Below are 13,444 nucleotides of genomic sequence, written 5' to 3' on the forward strand. Positions count from 1 at the left end.
GGATGAGATGGTTAAGAGCTAATCGTTACTAATACTCTTACATCACAATTGTAATTTTAAATTATTCTTTATTCGATAATAAATGTAATTTCAGATTATTTCTTTTTGACAATTCAAAAAATTTTGATAAAATACAAATCTTTTGTTATAATATGATTAACATTACATATGATTCGTACATTTATATCCTATGTCAAATTTACATTAATATTTAAATAATCTTAACCTACTTTATTTTTTACATAATTTTTCTTAATTTTAAAATAGTCTTCTATCAACTTCAATTTTTTTTATAAATTTCTATCAAATAAAATGTAAATAAAATAAATATGAAAGGGTACTATGCATGTTTTAAAAATCGGGCCGGATCGGCCGGTTCGACCGATCGGACCGCGAACCGGCTGCTGGTCCGGTCCGGTCAGGTTCGGCCCCTAAAACCGTTCGTGTGTTAAGCCGCCTTGAACCGTCGGAACCGGCCGGTCGGACCGGTTGAACCAGAAACCGGGAACCTGCTTTTATATTTAAAAGCTTGTTTAAAATATGAGACTAGAGGGGATTGAACCGTAGACCTCTAGGTAAGAAACCAACACCTCTACCACTCCGCCACATAGTCTTGAATGAAATATTGTGAACATTAATTATTGTTATATATTAACTCTATAATTTTTTGTCCACACAAATTAATAATTTGTGTTTAGTTTTATACTTTAAAAAATAATTTTTAGTTATGATATGTTTAATTTTAAATATAAGCCACTAAATTTTATTTTTATTGATGTAATATGGAGTATATATTATTAATATAGTTTATTACTCCATATTTACTAATAATTCAAGTTTAATTTTATGTAATAACTAATAATACTATTATAGTACTCCCTCCGTCCCACAAAAGATGTCACACTTGTGGGACGTCACGCGATTTTAGGAGGTTTTGTTTTGTGTGTTAGGTGGAAAGAGAAAATAGTAATATTTATATTAATGTGAGAGAAAATTTTTTTCAAAAAAAGAAATGTGACATATTTTGTGGAACAAACTAAAAAGGAAAATATGACCTCTTTTGTAGGACGGAGGGAGTATATATTTATCCAAATTAACTAAAAATTGATGTTTAGTTTTATATATTGTGTATAATATTATTTCACCACATAAATGTTTTGAGACAATATGAATGTTATCTATTTATTATATGTAAAATATGTAATTTTTTGGCTACATTAATAAAAAATTTATATATTTAATAAATATTTAAATTTTACCATTCATTTACTTTAAATACTCTTAATATATAATTTACTTAAAATGTTTAATATATGTTTTTGTTATATGTTAATATTAATTGTAATATATTACTCACAAAATTTAATATATTTTATAAGAGCATATTTAATTTTATATTTGTAAGGTAAAACAGTTCGACCAGTGATTAAACCAGTCGGACCGGTTGAACCGTGAACCAGTAGTCTCATCGGTTCACCGGCCGATCCGATTTTTAAAACATTGGTATTATGTTATCACGATATAAAATCAGTAAAACGTTAAAAGAAAAATAAAAGAAAAGACCATGGTTTTCTGGTTGGCCTGCTGACGTGGCTGACTTCTATTGGCTGGATACGTGGATATGTTCATTGTCAGGTCAGTCGAACATCTCAGTACTCGTCCGCGGCTCAGATCACCGTCTTCATTTGGGGAATAATTAAAATTAGGGCTTCAAAAGTTTCAGCTTCAGAAAGGAAAAATACCGAAAGCCATGAGATTTGCGCGGTGGTGGGTTCCCGCACTTCTTGTTTCTGCCTTCTTATGCAACGTCGTACTCTCCGATCAGACCATTTCAGCTCATACAGGTACCATTACATATAATTTTCTGGTTGGTCGTAGATTATACTGCTGTCAAGTTGTCATTTTGCTCAATCTCAGTATTTGCAGCTACTCGAAAATTGCTAGTATTTCTGTGATCGTTTAATCTCAGGAAAGAAAAAATTAAAATCTGGAGAATTTGATAATTTTTTGTTTAGAGTTGGAAGAATGTGATGCTATTGTTTTAGGAATGTCAATGTATCATATAGGAATATGTGGAGCTTCTGCAGGACTATGTAAAGCTTCTGCAGGACTATGTAAAGCTATCAAATCAATTCTTGAAGAATCATAATTTGAACTGAATAATTTGCAAATTTGTTCATTGAATATATACGCTGGTATGACATAATTCGTACAAGTATCTGAGAGTGCTCGTAACCAGGACGACGTAGTTTGTTAGAAAATGTTCTTATTCGAGATTATAATAGAACTGCAGCATGTGTGGTTTCCTTTTAACTTGGGTTTCCCCAAGTTTATTCTCCAGCCTTTGTGGAGATATTTTACCACTTTGTGATACAATGCAACTCATTTTAACAAGTGTGTTTGGATTGTAGGTAGTAACTTTGGCCGGAGCTCTCGGGATCCAAAATTCAAAATTGAATTTCATACAGAGGATTCACCTTTCGCTCCAGTAAGTATCTCAAGTCTAATAGATTATCATTTAACTTCTTGGATTGTGTGTCATGGTTTAACTTTTCAAGATGGTGTCATTACTTTCTGTTTGAGTCTTAAAACCATAGTTACCACCCAACTTGTTTGGATATTCAATCGGTAGGAAATATACCCTATCATGCTACTACTTGCTCAAGATTTAAAATTTTTGTAGATGTGGAACGTTCAAACATCTTGCAATAACCTAGGAGTGGGCAACTTGTTATGTGATTCTTTTTATGTTTTATATTTTTTTAATGTCTATTGAGAAATAACTTTTTTTCTTTAGTTCTGGTATCCCTCACTAAGTTTCTCTTAAATCATAAGATTGTAGAGCACAATTGCCCACTCTTAGGCACATAGGTGTTTCCAAAAGAGCCATCATTTAATATTGCAATGTAACTTTCCTCACAAAAACAACAAAACCCATTACATGGTTACTCTATGGTATAGGTTTTTGTCACTTTTCAGTATAGGACTGCATTTTTTACTCTCATCTCTGATACAACAATGCCCCAGAAAAGCACGTTAAAGAAAAGGGAAAAGTCAGTGAACCCCTTCATAGCATCAGTAAATGAGTAGATATGCAGTATATCATTAGTTTACGCATCTACTGACAACATTTTATGGCTATTTTCTATTTTTCCAGGATGAGGACCAAGAGTCCATTATCATGCCCAACAAGCATGGAGAAAAGTTCCTTTGCTTTTTGCCTAAAGTTGAGAAATCCAAGAGTGGTAAGCCAGTTGCTCAACAGAACTTAAGTAGCATGATCATGGAATCTGAGACGCATATGAAACTGAAGACACCAGATGAGCTTCTTGAAGTTCTGAAAGATCGGTGCTTTATTAGGGTAAAATTCTCACCGCTAAAATAGAGAACAAACATGGACAACTAGATGAATTTAATTAAAGTTTAGTTTTTTTTTTTATTAAAAAAAATGAGTAGAATCTTATTACTATTAAGGTTTCAAAATTTCATTGATTCTGAAAAATACTGGAACTTCATTATTCTGGTTTCTGTACATTTTGCTGCCTTCTTTTTATGATATGGATAGTCTTACATTGTACAATATTTGAGTGCAGCAAGAGGGATGGTGGTCATACGAGTTCTGCTATCAACGTCGATTGCGACAAATTCATTTGGAGGATGAAAAGGTAGCTCTTTTCTTAAGAAAAATGTACACAGCATCTTCTCATTTATATTTGGTCATGATTCCTTGTCAATGTAAATGTGGTCTAATCTTTCATGTTTCATAGGTGGTTCAAGAATTTTTCTTGGGAGTATATGATGCTGAAGCTACAGAGGCTCACAATCAAAATCTTTCTGATGTATCCATATTGAAGGATCCCCGGTCTAAAGATGCATCTCAAAGGTATGAGTTTCAGTTTTACATGCAGATGACTCCATGGAAATAGATTTATATGTGGAAAAATGTTGCATAAATTCTAACCTTACTGTTACAATACACAGATATCATGCGCATATCTTTAATAATGGAACACTATGTGATTTAACAAAACAGCCAAGGGAAACGGAGGTAAATATTTATTAGTGTGTGCCTACCAATAACCAGGATAATCATATCACCTGGCTTGTAATTTCAGGTCAGATTTGTATGTTCTGAACCCAGAGCAATGATAAATTCGATTACAGAGCTGTCAACATGCAAGTATGCCCTCACATTTCAATGCCCAACACTTTGCAAGCACCCGTAAGACTCTGTCCTGCTATCTCTTGTAATACATATGTATGCAGTGTCTCTCTGTAGTGGGGATTGGATGATTTGAATGAAATATCATTCAAAGTAAACTTGCACTTGAGGTTTTTTTTTTTTTTTTTTTTTAATTATTAAATTTCATTATTTTCTCATCTCATTAGATACAATTTCTTCACCTCATTTATCTTTATAAATTGCTTAGCGACAGTCGTGTAGATATATACTGATTGTATTAACGATAAGTTAGTGTACGTCCTTTGAATTTCTCCACTTCGATAGACTAGATTGTTTCTGATCTCTGTTATGTTCTGCTTCTTGTTAACTGCTCATATTTGAAATGTAGATTATTCAACGAAGAAAGACCAGTGTCACACACCATTCACTGCAACGCTCTACAAAAGGAGGAACGGAAGACGCAGACAGAGGATGTAAGTTCCCGAGATGGAAAGATAACAATGGTCACTGATATTGAGTATTCCCCTACTTCCACGCCAGAAGAATATGCAACATGAATTGCTACTATTGTCATGCGATGAGTTCTGTCAACAAAATGGCTGGGAACTTCCGTTGCGGCAGTAATGTTGGAGCTTTCTCGGCATTGTTCAGTATAAACTGTATTACCATAGCCCTTTAGTTTAAAAAACTAGTATTGCTCTATAGGTTTACGGTATGCTTTCAGAGTAGAAACTTCTAGTTCGTACAATGTAACTTCTTTGGAGGTGTTTGGTTGGCAAGATAAAATAATACCAAGATTGTATCTTGGATGAGCAAAGATTGAATCATGGTTTTAAAAAGGTGTTTGGTTGGAATGTTAATTTTAATATAATTGAAGATATGTTTGATTTAAAATATTACTAATATCAAGATAACGTGTATTTACTAAGATACCCCTAACAATACTTCTCCCAAATATTTGGTCTAATATGGAGTAGTTTACTCCAGAATATCAACGGCACATATATTTTTTTTACTTAATTAGTTGCATTTTAAAATCTCGCTTCATCTTTATCATTTTATTTTAATAACTAATATTTATTTATTTTTGTAGCATTCTGGCAGGTCATCAAATATGAAGGAGCACGTTATTAATTTATGTTTCAATGTAAATGAAAATATAATTTTTAATTAAACTCAACATTAGCTCCTAAAATATTGAGAATATTTTGAAAATGAAGAGAAGTTTTGTCAAAAAAAAAGTGATATGAAAATATTGGAATATGATAATAATAATAATAATAATAATAATAATAATAATAATAATAATAATAATAATAATAATAATAATAATAATAATTGTCATTATTTACATATTAAACAATGGTGAGTGACATGAGACTAAACAATAATCAAATTCAAATACCATATTGAATCTTCAATTGTATGATCCTAAGCTCTAATTCAATCATATTTAATTAGAAATAATTAGCTGCTCAATATAAAGCTTCACAAACTTATTGAATAAATAAATACAATTATTGGGATATGAAACAGAACATTAGTCTGTCCCTTCCTCCTTCCCTCTCTTTTATCTCTGAACTCCCTCAATATATCTGTATATATTCATATTCTTGCTATCTCTTAAGCATCATCATGGAGAAAAAAAACAAAGGTAGATGCTTGCACTTGTAGCACTCCAACAAACAACTAGACCAAATGCACTTTGACTCTTTACAGTGCACCAAACTCTTTTGGCACACAAAGAAATTCTATCAAATTATATACTAGTATATGAGTATAAGAAATATCAAAAGTTGCCAATATCATCAAGTTATATCTAGCTGCATATACATATTCATCAAAAGCAACCAACAGACATTGTTGAAAAGTAGCTAAAACAACAAGTCACAACTCTTATAACCAACATCACCAACTGATACTACCTACATATATTGTTTAATAGCAGCAAAAACAGCAAGCCACAACTGTTAACATATCGTCAAAATAACACCCAATGTTTGGTGACATACGTGACATAAAAGTTTGGGAAGTTCTATGGCAATACCTTGTTGGCCAGCTTCATGTTCACGAATGTAATACGTTCACCTTCAGTGAAATTGAGAAATAAATCTGTGACCCGTGCATCAACTGTAATTTTGTATGCAAAACTCAGTCGAGTTTCCTCAGTAAGTGTAGCTATTTTTCTCAAAGCTTCAAGAACAAGCTTTGTCTTGTCAACAACTTCAGATTTGCTGCTCGTCGATTGTTCACTCCGTTTATCAAGTTTGTCGACGAAAATACCAATCTATTCATTTTGTTGCTTGAAGAATTTATCCATGAGATCAACAATAACCGAGTCCTTAGAGCATGAATAACGCGGATGGGCCGGGCCGCAACTCGCGAGTCCCGGCCCGAGAACAGCGTTGGAGCATGTTGAGTCACGGCCCGGGCCGGTCCCGGGGCCGCAGTTGCGTCCCTAGGCCACTCCCGGGGTCCGGCCCGGCCTAGGGTTATCTGCTACGGGACGGGCCGCAAACCCCCAAATTTTATTTTTTTTCTTTTTTTGATTTTTTTTTGCCTATTTATATACCCATTTCTTCAACATTCTTTCACCAATTTCTCCATTTCTATCCTCTAAATTATTTCAATATATTTTCTAGGAATTGAAAATTTTATTTTCTAGGTCTTAATAATTTTTTTTTAGGATTTGTAAAAAAAATTTCTAGGTCTTATTGATGCTCGAGAATGTCGGAGTACGAGCTCGAAGCACCGTGAGATGATCGAATACCTTCGCGCACAAATGAAGAAAAAGTAGTTCTTTTTTCTAGGATTTGTAATTTTCTTTTTTCTAGGGTTTGGTAATTTTCTTTTTCTAGTATTGGTAATTTTTTTTTTTCTAGGATTTGTAATTTTCTTTTCCTATTTTCTGACTGAACAATGAATTTTCTCGGTTTTAATTGTTCAACTAGGGGTGGCAAATCGTGCGTGTCGGGTCGTTATCGTGTCGACACAATAACGACACGAACACGATAACAACAAACACGAACACGACCCGTTAAGAAAACCTCAAACACGAACACGAACACGACCCGCTACCCTCAGACACGAACACGACACGAACCCATTAACGACACGAACCGTTTCGGGTCAACACGACACGAACACGACACGAACCCATTAATGACACGAAAATAAGTATTGAAAAATGAAAATAATAAGAATAATAATATTAAAATATTATGTGTTAATAAGAATAATAATATTAAAATATTATGTGTTAACGGATAACACGAACACGACACGAACACGCAATGTTAATGGATAACACGAACCCGACACCGAACCCGACACGAACACGACACGAAATTTTCGTGTCCTTAATGGGTCGACCCGATAAGGACGCGAACACGATAAGCTCTGACCCAAACCCATTAATTTCGTACCGGTTCGTGTCGTGTTATCGTGTCGTGTCAAAAATTGCCAGCCCTATGTTCAACGTATTCTATTTTACGATTAAAATATGTTGTGAAATGAATAGTTGTAGCCTGAGTTGTGGCCCGAGTTGTGGCCTGCGGTGTTAATGGAGTTGTGGCCTGGAACCCCTAATTTGAGGGAATGATGACGTGGAGGGGACTTGCGGCCCAAATCCGGGCCAGGGTTATTCATGCCCTTAGAGGTTGCAGATTCAAGCTGACTACGCTTTCTAGTGGACTTAGTTTTCTTCTCACCATCCCTTTTGGTAGAATTGATTGAGTTGCTTTCACCGGGAGAAGGTGTATCTGCGACCTCCTCCTCCAAAGGTACATAGCTGTGGGGGAACTCATGGCTGATGTTTTCATTATTATTGGAGAAAGAGTCATCTTGAGTGTTTGCATTGAAGCTGGGAGGGAAATCACTTGCATCAAAGTAAGGTAGATATGGCTCTTGGATTGCCACTTTAGCAAGATCTACCGAGGCATGTTGTTTCTTTGCAACTTTAGCAAGGTCTATTGTGCCCTGCGAACTTTTTCCTCCTGCGGTATCCTTTCCAAAGATCTCGACCCACTCTTGGTAAAATCGGTATGACTTGAATCGCATTGATTTAGCTTGTGGATGTGCCTATTCAATAGGATACATGAAACTCATTGTCAAAATCCTTGCAATCAAAATAAGTAAACTAATGCATAATTATGTTAAATATTACCTTAGCATATTGCTTCCATACGTCATTCTCAACTGTAATCATGTTGCTAGAGTCATTCCAACCAAATCCACTAGTGTTGATCATGTTCTTCACGAGATAGTAATGCCTCTTCCATATTGTCAACTTAGACTGCACATTAGTCGTATTCAAATCAGTTCCAGGAAACCAAACTTTCAATTGTTTCTCAATAGCTTCTAGATAGCCTGTTCGGAATGCATTCTCTTGGCGCCAATCTGCAGCTATTGTTTTCACAATTGCAATTAGAGCATCTTCTTCAGTAAGTGTCCAATTTCTTCTTTCCTTATTCAAGGCAAGAGATGGCATCGCTGAAAGATCCGGGGGTCTTGGAAAGTTGTTGTTATGTGAGGAACTCATAGCTCCTGCATGTATAGAGGTAACTAAGTTGTAACAAATGTTACGAAATAGTATAAACTGCATATTAAGAAATATGCTTATAGATACAACATATATTTTGGGGAACTAGGAAAATGAATTCATGAGTACAACAAATATATTTTAGAGAAGGGAAGATATATTAACTTCAACTATAAGAAAATTGTATATTTCAAAAATATCAAGAGCTATTTGTCAGAAAATCATGGATGAATCAAGTCTGCACTCTGCAATACTCTGGGTCAGATTCTGTATGTACAAAACTAGAAAATGATTCTCAAGTTAAACTCCCAGTTAGATTAACAAGAGCAACTGGAGCTCAACTTACAACTTGATTCCACCTCAGCTCAACAAGAGTGATTGAAGCTCAACTTACCTGTTACTAAAACTTGACACTAATTCAGTTAACTCGCATTGATTTTTCAGTTAACTTCTCAACCAAGTTACAATCATAAACACAAAGCACAAGTAAAAAAATTTCTCCAAGCACCCTGGTGATTTACAAGATCATAAAAATAACCTGTAAACTAGTAAATTCATCACAACACACATTAAAGACCAACCATCTCAATATCTTCATTAATCAAGGTATCTGAAAACTCACAGTTCCATTCGACATGGATTAACAGAGAAAATAATACAAAATATCAAACAAGTTCTATCACATAATTCTAGCATTCTAGCCACATTTGTTGAGCAAGTTGTTCCCTAAAAGCACTCCAAGCTTGTGACGCTTCAACAGCTTCAATATATACTTCATGTCCACCGTCATTAGCTAACGTTATTTGCTCAAGTTGAACGATGTATTCTTCGTCGCCAAACACAGGATCATACTCCATGTTCTCCTTGATAAAATTATGGAAGTACGTGCAAGCCATGATTATCATGTTTTGGGTCTCAACTGGATAAAAGGAATTGCTGCATAAAATGGCCCATCGGCTTTTTAGTTGTCCAAACACGCGCTCAATAACATTCCTCCCCTTAGCATGTTTCATGTTGAAATACTCTTTGTAATTTTGAGGTACTCTTCGACCGGCCACCCATTCTCGAAGATGGTATCTAAATCCACGATACGAGGCTATAAATCCTTCACAATTTGTGTAACCACCATCACACAAATAATAAGAACCTATATAAGGCCAGCAAATGATTGATATTACTAGGTCAATGTGTACTATGTATTGGTCAGGTAATTATTTTCTAGTCCAGCCTACTTACCCGTTGGGACTTTTAAACCATTCTCTCTACCAATTGCATCTTTCAACACTCGCCCATCAGCCGCAGACCCTTCCCATCCGGTTAATACATACGCAGACCCTTAATACATACGCAAACCTCTCATTTCTATCGCATACCGCCAAAACATTTGTTGCAATATCACCTTTTCTTGACCGATATCTAGGTTTATCTACTGCTGGGACTTGTAACTGGATGTATGTGCCATCAAGTGCACCTAGGCAACCCTAAAAAAGGAATACCAATTAATATTTTCAAACATCCTAGAAGAAAAAATTAAATTTGTCTACAAAAGGCTCGATAGTCTTACTTGAAAATATTTCCATGTACTATCTCTTGAACCTTCCTCAACTGCTTGGGGTGTGACTAACATATACCGATGCACAATCATGACAACCCACAAGACATTTCTAATGTATTTACTTATTGTGTCGTATGACCTCATGTAATGAAAACCTATTACTCTAATCTTAGTATGATGAGCTATAATATTTAGAAATATAGCTACCTGTTCTTGAATAGAAACATATTAGGAAGAACGAAGTCCACCATGAGTTTGAAGTAACTTACACAATCTACTAAAACAACGACGATCCATACGAAGCATATTGATGCATATAACATCATTAATTTCGATTTACTGCAGACGATTTACTTTGTGAGGATAACTACTCTATTGATTAGGACTGGTTTCTTTGAGATTGTAGAATAGTAAAGTAAAGCGACATAGTGGAGGAAGTAGTAGTGTATATAATTATTCAACATAGGTAACATATATATAGTACAAGAGACTAAGCTAGGCTATGTTACATAACCGATGTGGGACAGAATACATATGAGAAATTAACACTCCCCCTCAAGCTGGATCATATATATTGATCATGTCCAGCTTGGTACAAAGTTCAGAAAAACGTTTCACAGGTAATAGTTTTGTGAAGATATCAGCAATCTGGTTGGCCGATGAAGTGAAAGGAATAGCAATTGTCTGATTCAAAACACACTCTCGAATGAAATGACAATCGACTTCTATATGTTTAGTCCTCTCATGAAAAACTGGATTATTAGCAATGTAGATTGCAGCTTAATTATCACAATGCATAGGTAAAGGTTCTTTGAAAGTGAACCCCAGTTCTCCAAGTAGATTCTTGACTCCAATCATCTCAGTAACAGTGTGAGCCATAGCTCTATACTCGGCCTCAGCAGACGATCTCGCAACAGTATGTTGTTTCTTACTTCGCCAAGTTATCAGGTTTCCTCCCAAGTAGGTGCAATATCCAGAAGTAGACTTTCTATCAGACTTAGAACCGGCATAATCAGCATCAGAATATCCTTCGATGTTTAGATGACCATTCTTTTTAAATAACAATCCTTTACCGGGAGATTTCTTGATATATTGAAGAATTCGAATAGCTGCATCCCAGTGAACTTGCTTAGGCTTATCTAGAAACCGACTGACCAAACCAACAGCAAAGGAAATATCTGGCCTTGTTACTGTCAAGTAGATAAGCTTTCCAACAAGACGTCTATACTTAGCTTTATCCTCTAAGAATTCTCCACTTTCATCCCAAACACTTGGATCAACTTCCATAGGAGTATCAACAGGCTTTGTTCCAAGTAATCCAGTTTCTTTCAGTAAATCTGTAGCATACTTTTGCTGAGATAGAGACACTCCAGAACTTCCGTGTGCAATTTCAATTCCCTAGAAATACTTAGGACGCCCCAAATCCTTGATAACAAAATGTTGCTGCAAATATTTGTTAGTTTCCTCAATTCCACGAACATCACTTCCAGACATGAGTATATCATCAACATAAACAATGAGAATGACAATGACCGATGCTTGATGTCGCACAAAGACCGAATGATCAGACTTACATTGCTTGAAACCAATAGTTCCAAGAACACCACTGAACTTATTAAACCACGCCTTGGGACTTTGTTTAAGGCCATAAATTTCCTTTTTTAGACAACAAACCTTAGTAGCATCCTCCCCCTGAGCAACATAACCCGGAGGTTGCTCCATAAAGACCGTCGGAGTCAAATCACCATACAAGAAAGCATTCTTCACATCAAGCTGATATATGGGCCACAAAAGATTAACAGCCAAAGAGAACATAATGCGGATTGAGTTCATACGAGCAGTGGGCGAGAACGTCTCAAAGTAGTCAATACCGTAAGTTTGTGTGTACCCTTTGGCCACAAGCCGAGCTTTGTATCGATCAATACTACCATCAGCAAGAAATTTTATGGTAAACACCCAACGACAAGATACAATATCTACCGAATTAGGGGCATGTACCAATATCCAAGTACCACGACTCAAGAGAGCTCGCATCTCCTCATCCATAGCGGCTCGCCATAAAGGGTGTTTGAGTGCCTCTTGGTAAGAAGTTGGAATCACTGTAGACAAAAGACAAAGAGCAAAGGCACGAAAAGGAGCACTCAAGCGAGTAAAGGAAACATGATTAGACACAGGGTGTTTGGTGGTACAAGTACGTTTACCTTTGCGAATAGCTATGGGTAACTCATCAGGAGGAGTTGGATCTTCAGAAGCTGGAGGCAAAGATGACTGTGGCAGTGGACATGAGACCGTATTTGGTACTATTTCACAAAAAGATGATATAGATTGTTATGTGAACTCAAGAGCATTATCAGTACGAAGAACACGCAAATCAACAGAATATTGTGTCTTTATTTCATGATAAAAGGATTTGAGAACAGTAGGGACTTCACTTCTTTGTTTAAGCAAATACAACCATGTCATACGAGAATAATCATCAACAAGGATTAGAAAATACTTGAAACCCCTCTAGACTCAATCCTACTTGGACCCCAAACATCACAATGAACTAGATCAAAAGCAGCAGAACTACGAGTGTTGACTCGAGAAGGAAAAGAAGTGCGATGGTGCTTGCCCAACTCACATGACTCACAATTAAAATCAGCAGACTCAACTGGAACTAAACTACGAAGACTGGAAGAAGATGGATGACCAAGACGACAATGCCACTGATATGGAGACACAACAGCAGAGAGAGCACTAGGAGAGACAAGTGAAACAGGATCCAAATAGTACTGACCGCTACGCTCATGTCCTCCACCAATCGTCCTCTTCGTCTGCAGGTCCTGAAAGATACAATATGAAGGATAAAAAGTGACAGAACAATTGTGAGTTTTTGTTAGCTTACCAATAGATATTAAGCTGACTGGAAAATTTGGGGCAAACAAAACATTATCAAGAGTGATATGAGTAGTGGGTTTGACAACACCAGTGCCAGTTACTGGCGAATAGTTGCCATTAGCAAGACGAACAGATGGAAGAGAAGATGGAAAAAAAGATGTCAAAAGGGATTTTGTACCAGTAATATGGGTAGAGGCACCCGAATCCAACATCCAAGACTTACCAGGAGACACAACAAACGCAGCTACAGAGGTAGAAGCATCAGTAGTAGATGAAGAACTTGGCG

General features: G+C 35.9%; 4 protein-coding genes across 4 annotated transcripts; 1 reads left to right on the top strand and 3 right to left on the bottom strand.

The window, feature by feature from the left end:
- Nucleotides 1-1,644: 1,644 nt before the first annotated feature.
- Nucleotides 1,645-5,000, top strand: LOC125192182 (protein OS-9 homolog). The gene is made up of 8 exons (XM_048089699.1): nucleotides 1,645-1,844; nucleotides 2,412-2,488; nucleotides 3,158-3,361; nucleotides 3,594-3,665; nucleotides 3,768-3,883; nucleotides 3,982-4,048; nucleotides 4,116-4,222; nucleotides 4,572-5,000. Exons 1-8 carry the CDS (start codon nucleotides 1,751-1,753, stop codon nucleotides 4,738-4,740), a joined length of 906 nt encoding a protein of 301 aa, XP_047945656.1. The 5' UTR covers nucleotides 1,645-1,750; the 3' UTR covers nucleotides 4,741-5,000.
- A 2,678-nt stretch (nucleotides 5,001-7,678) lies between these two features.
- On the bottom strand, nucleotides 7,679-8,672 carry LOC125193665. Its single transcript, XM_048091505.1, has 2 exons — nucleotides 8,349-8,672; nucleotides 7,679-8,263 (listed from the first exon to the last, which is right to left on the bottom strand). The coding sequence occupies exons 1-2, from the start codon at nucleotides 8,670-8,672 to the stop codon at nucleotides 7,679-7,681; spliced, it is 909 nt and encodes a 302-aa protein (XP_047947462.1).
- Nucleotides 8,673-9,412: 740 nt separating this feature from the next.
- LOC125193668 lies at nucleotides 9,413-10,350 on the bottom strand. Its single transcript, XM_048091509.1, has 4 exons — nucleotides 10,288-10,350; nucleotides 10,123-10,204; nucleotides 9,960-10,058; nucleotides 9,413-9,870 (listed from the first exon to the last, which is right to left on the bottom strand). The coding sequence occupies exons 1-4, from the start codon at nucleotides 10,348-10,350 to the stop codon at nucleotides 9,413-9,415; spliced, it is 702 nt and encodes a 233-aa protein (XP_047947466.1).
- Nucleotides 10,351-10,985: 635 nt separating this feature from the next.
- Nucleotides 10,986-11,672, bottom strand: LOC125192183 (secreted RxLR effector protein 161-like). Its single transcript, XM_048089700.1, has one exon. It carries the CDS (start codon nucleotides 11,563-11,565, stop codon nucleotides 11,059-11,061), a length of 507 nt encoding a protein of 168 aa, XP_047945657.1. The 5' UTR covers nucleotides 11,566-11,672; the 3' UTR covers nucleotides 10,986-11,058.
- Nucleotides 11,673-13,444: the final 1,772 nt, after the last annotated feature.

This window comes from Salvia hispanica, chromosome 6 (assembly GCF_023119035.1).
Source record: "Salvia hispanica cultivar TCC Black 2014 chromosome 6, UniMelb_Shisp_WGS_1.0, whole genome shotgun sequence".
NCBI lineage: Eukaryota > Viridiplantae > Streptophyta > Magnoliopsida > Lamiales > Lamiaceae > Salvia > Salvia hispanica.

Bases quoted from the DNA above. Each gene is read 5' to 3' on its own strand.
- LOC125192182 (XM_048089699.1), top strand. From the start codon at position 1,751: ATGAGATTTGCGCGGTGGTGGGTTCCCGCACTTCTTGTTTCTGCCTTC. The intron at 4,049-4,115 runs GTAAATATTTAT...TTGTAATTTCAG, and splicing joins AACAGCCAAGGGAAACGGAG to GTCAGATTTGTATGTTCTGA. The intron at 4,223-4,571 runs GTAAGACTCTGT...TTTGAAATGTAG, and splicing joins CCAACACTTTGCAAGCACCC to ATTATTCAACGAAGAAAGAC.
- LOC125193665 (XM_048091505.1), bottom strand. From the start codon at position 8,672: ATGCCATCTCTTGCCTTGAATAAGGAAAGAAGAAATTGGACACTTACT. The intron at 8,264-8,348 runs GTAATATTTAAC...CCTATTGAATAG, and splicing joins TATGGAAGCAATATGCTAAG to GCACATCCACAAGCTAAATC.
- LOC125193668 (XM_048091509.1), bottom strand. From the start codon at position 10,350: ATGTTAGTCACACCCCAAGCAGTTGAGGAAGGTTCAAGAGATAGTACA. The intron at 10,205-10,287 runs GTAAGACTATCG...TTCCTTTTTTAG, and splicing joins GTACATGGAAATATTTTCAA to GGTTGCCTAGGTGCACTTGA. The intron at 9,871-9,959 runs GTAAGTAGGCTG...GGCCTTATATAG, and splicing joins TGGTTTAAAAGTCCCAACGG to GTTCTTATTATTTGTGTGAT.
- LOC125192183 (XM_048089700.1), bottom strand. From the start codon at position 11,565: ATGGAAGTTGATCCAAGTGTTTGGGATGAAAGTGGAGAATTCTTAGAG.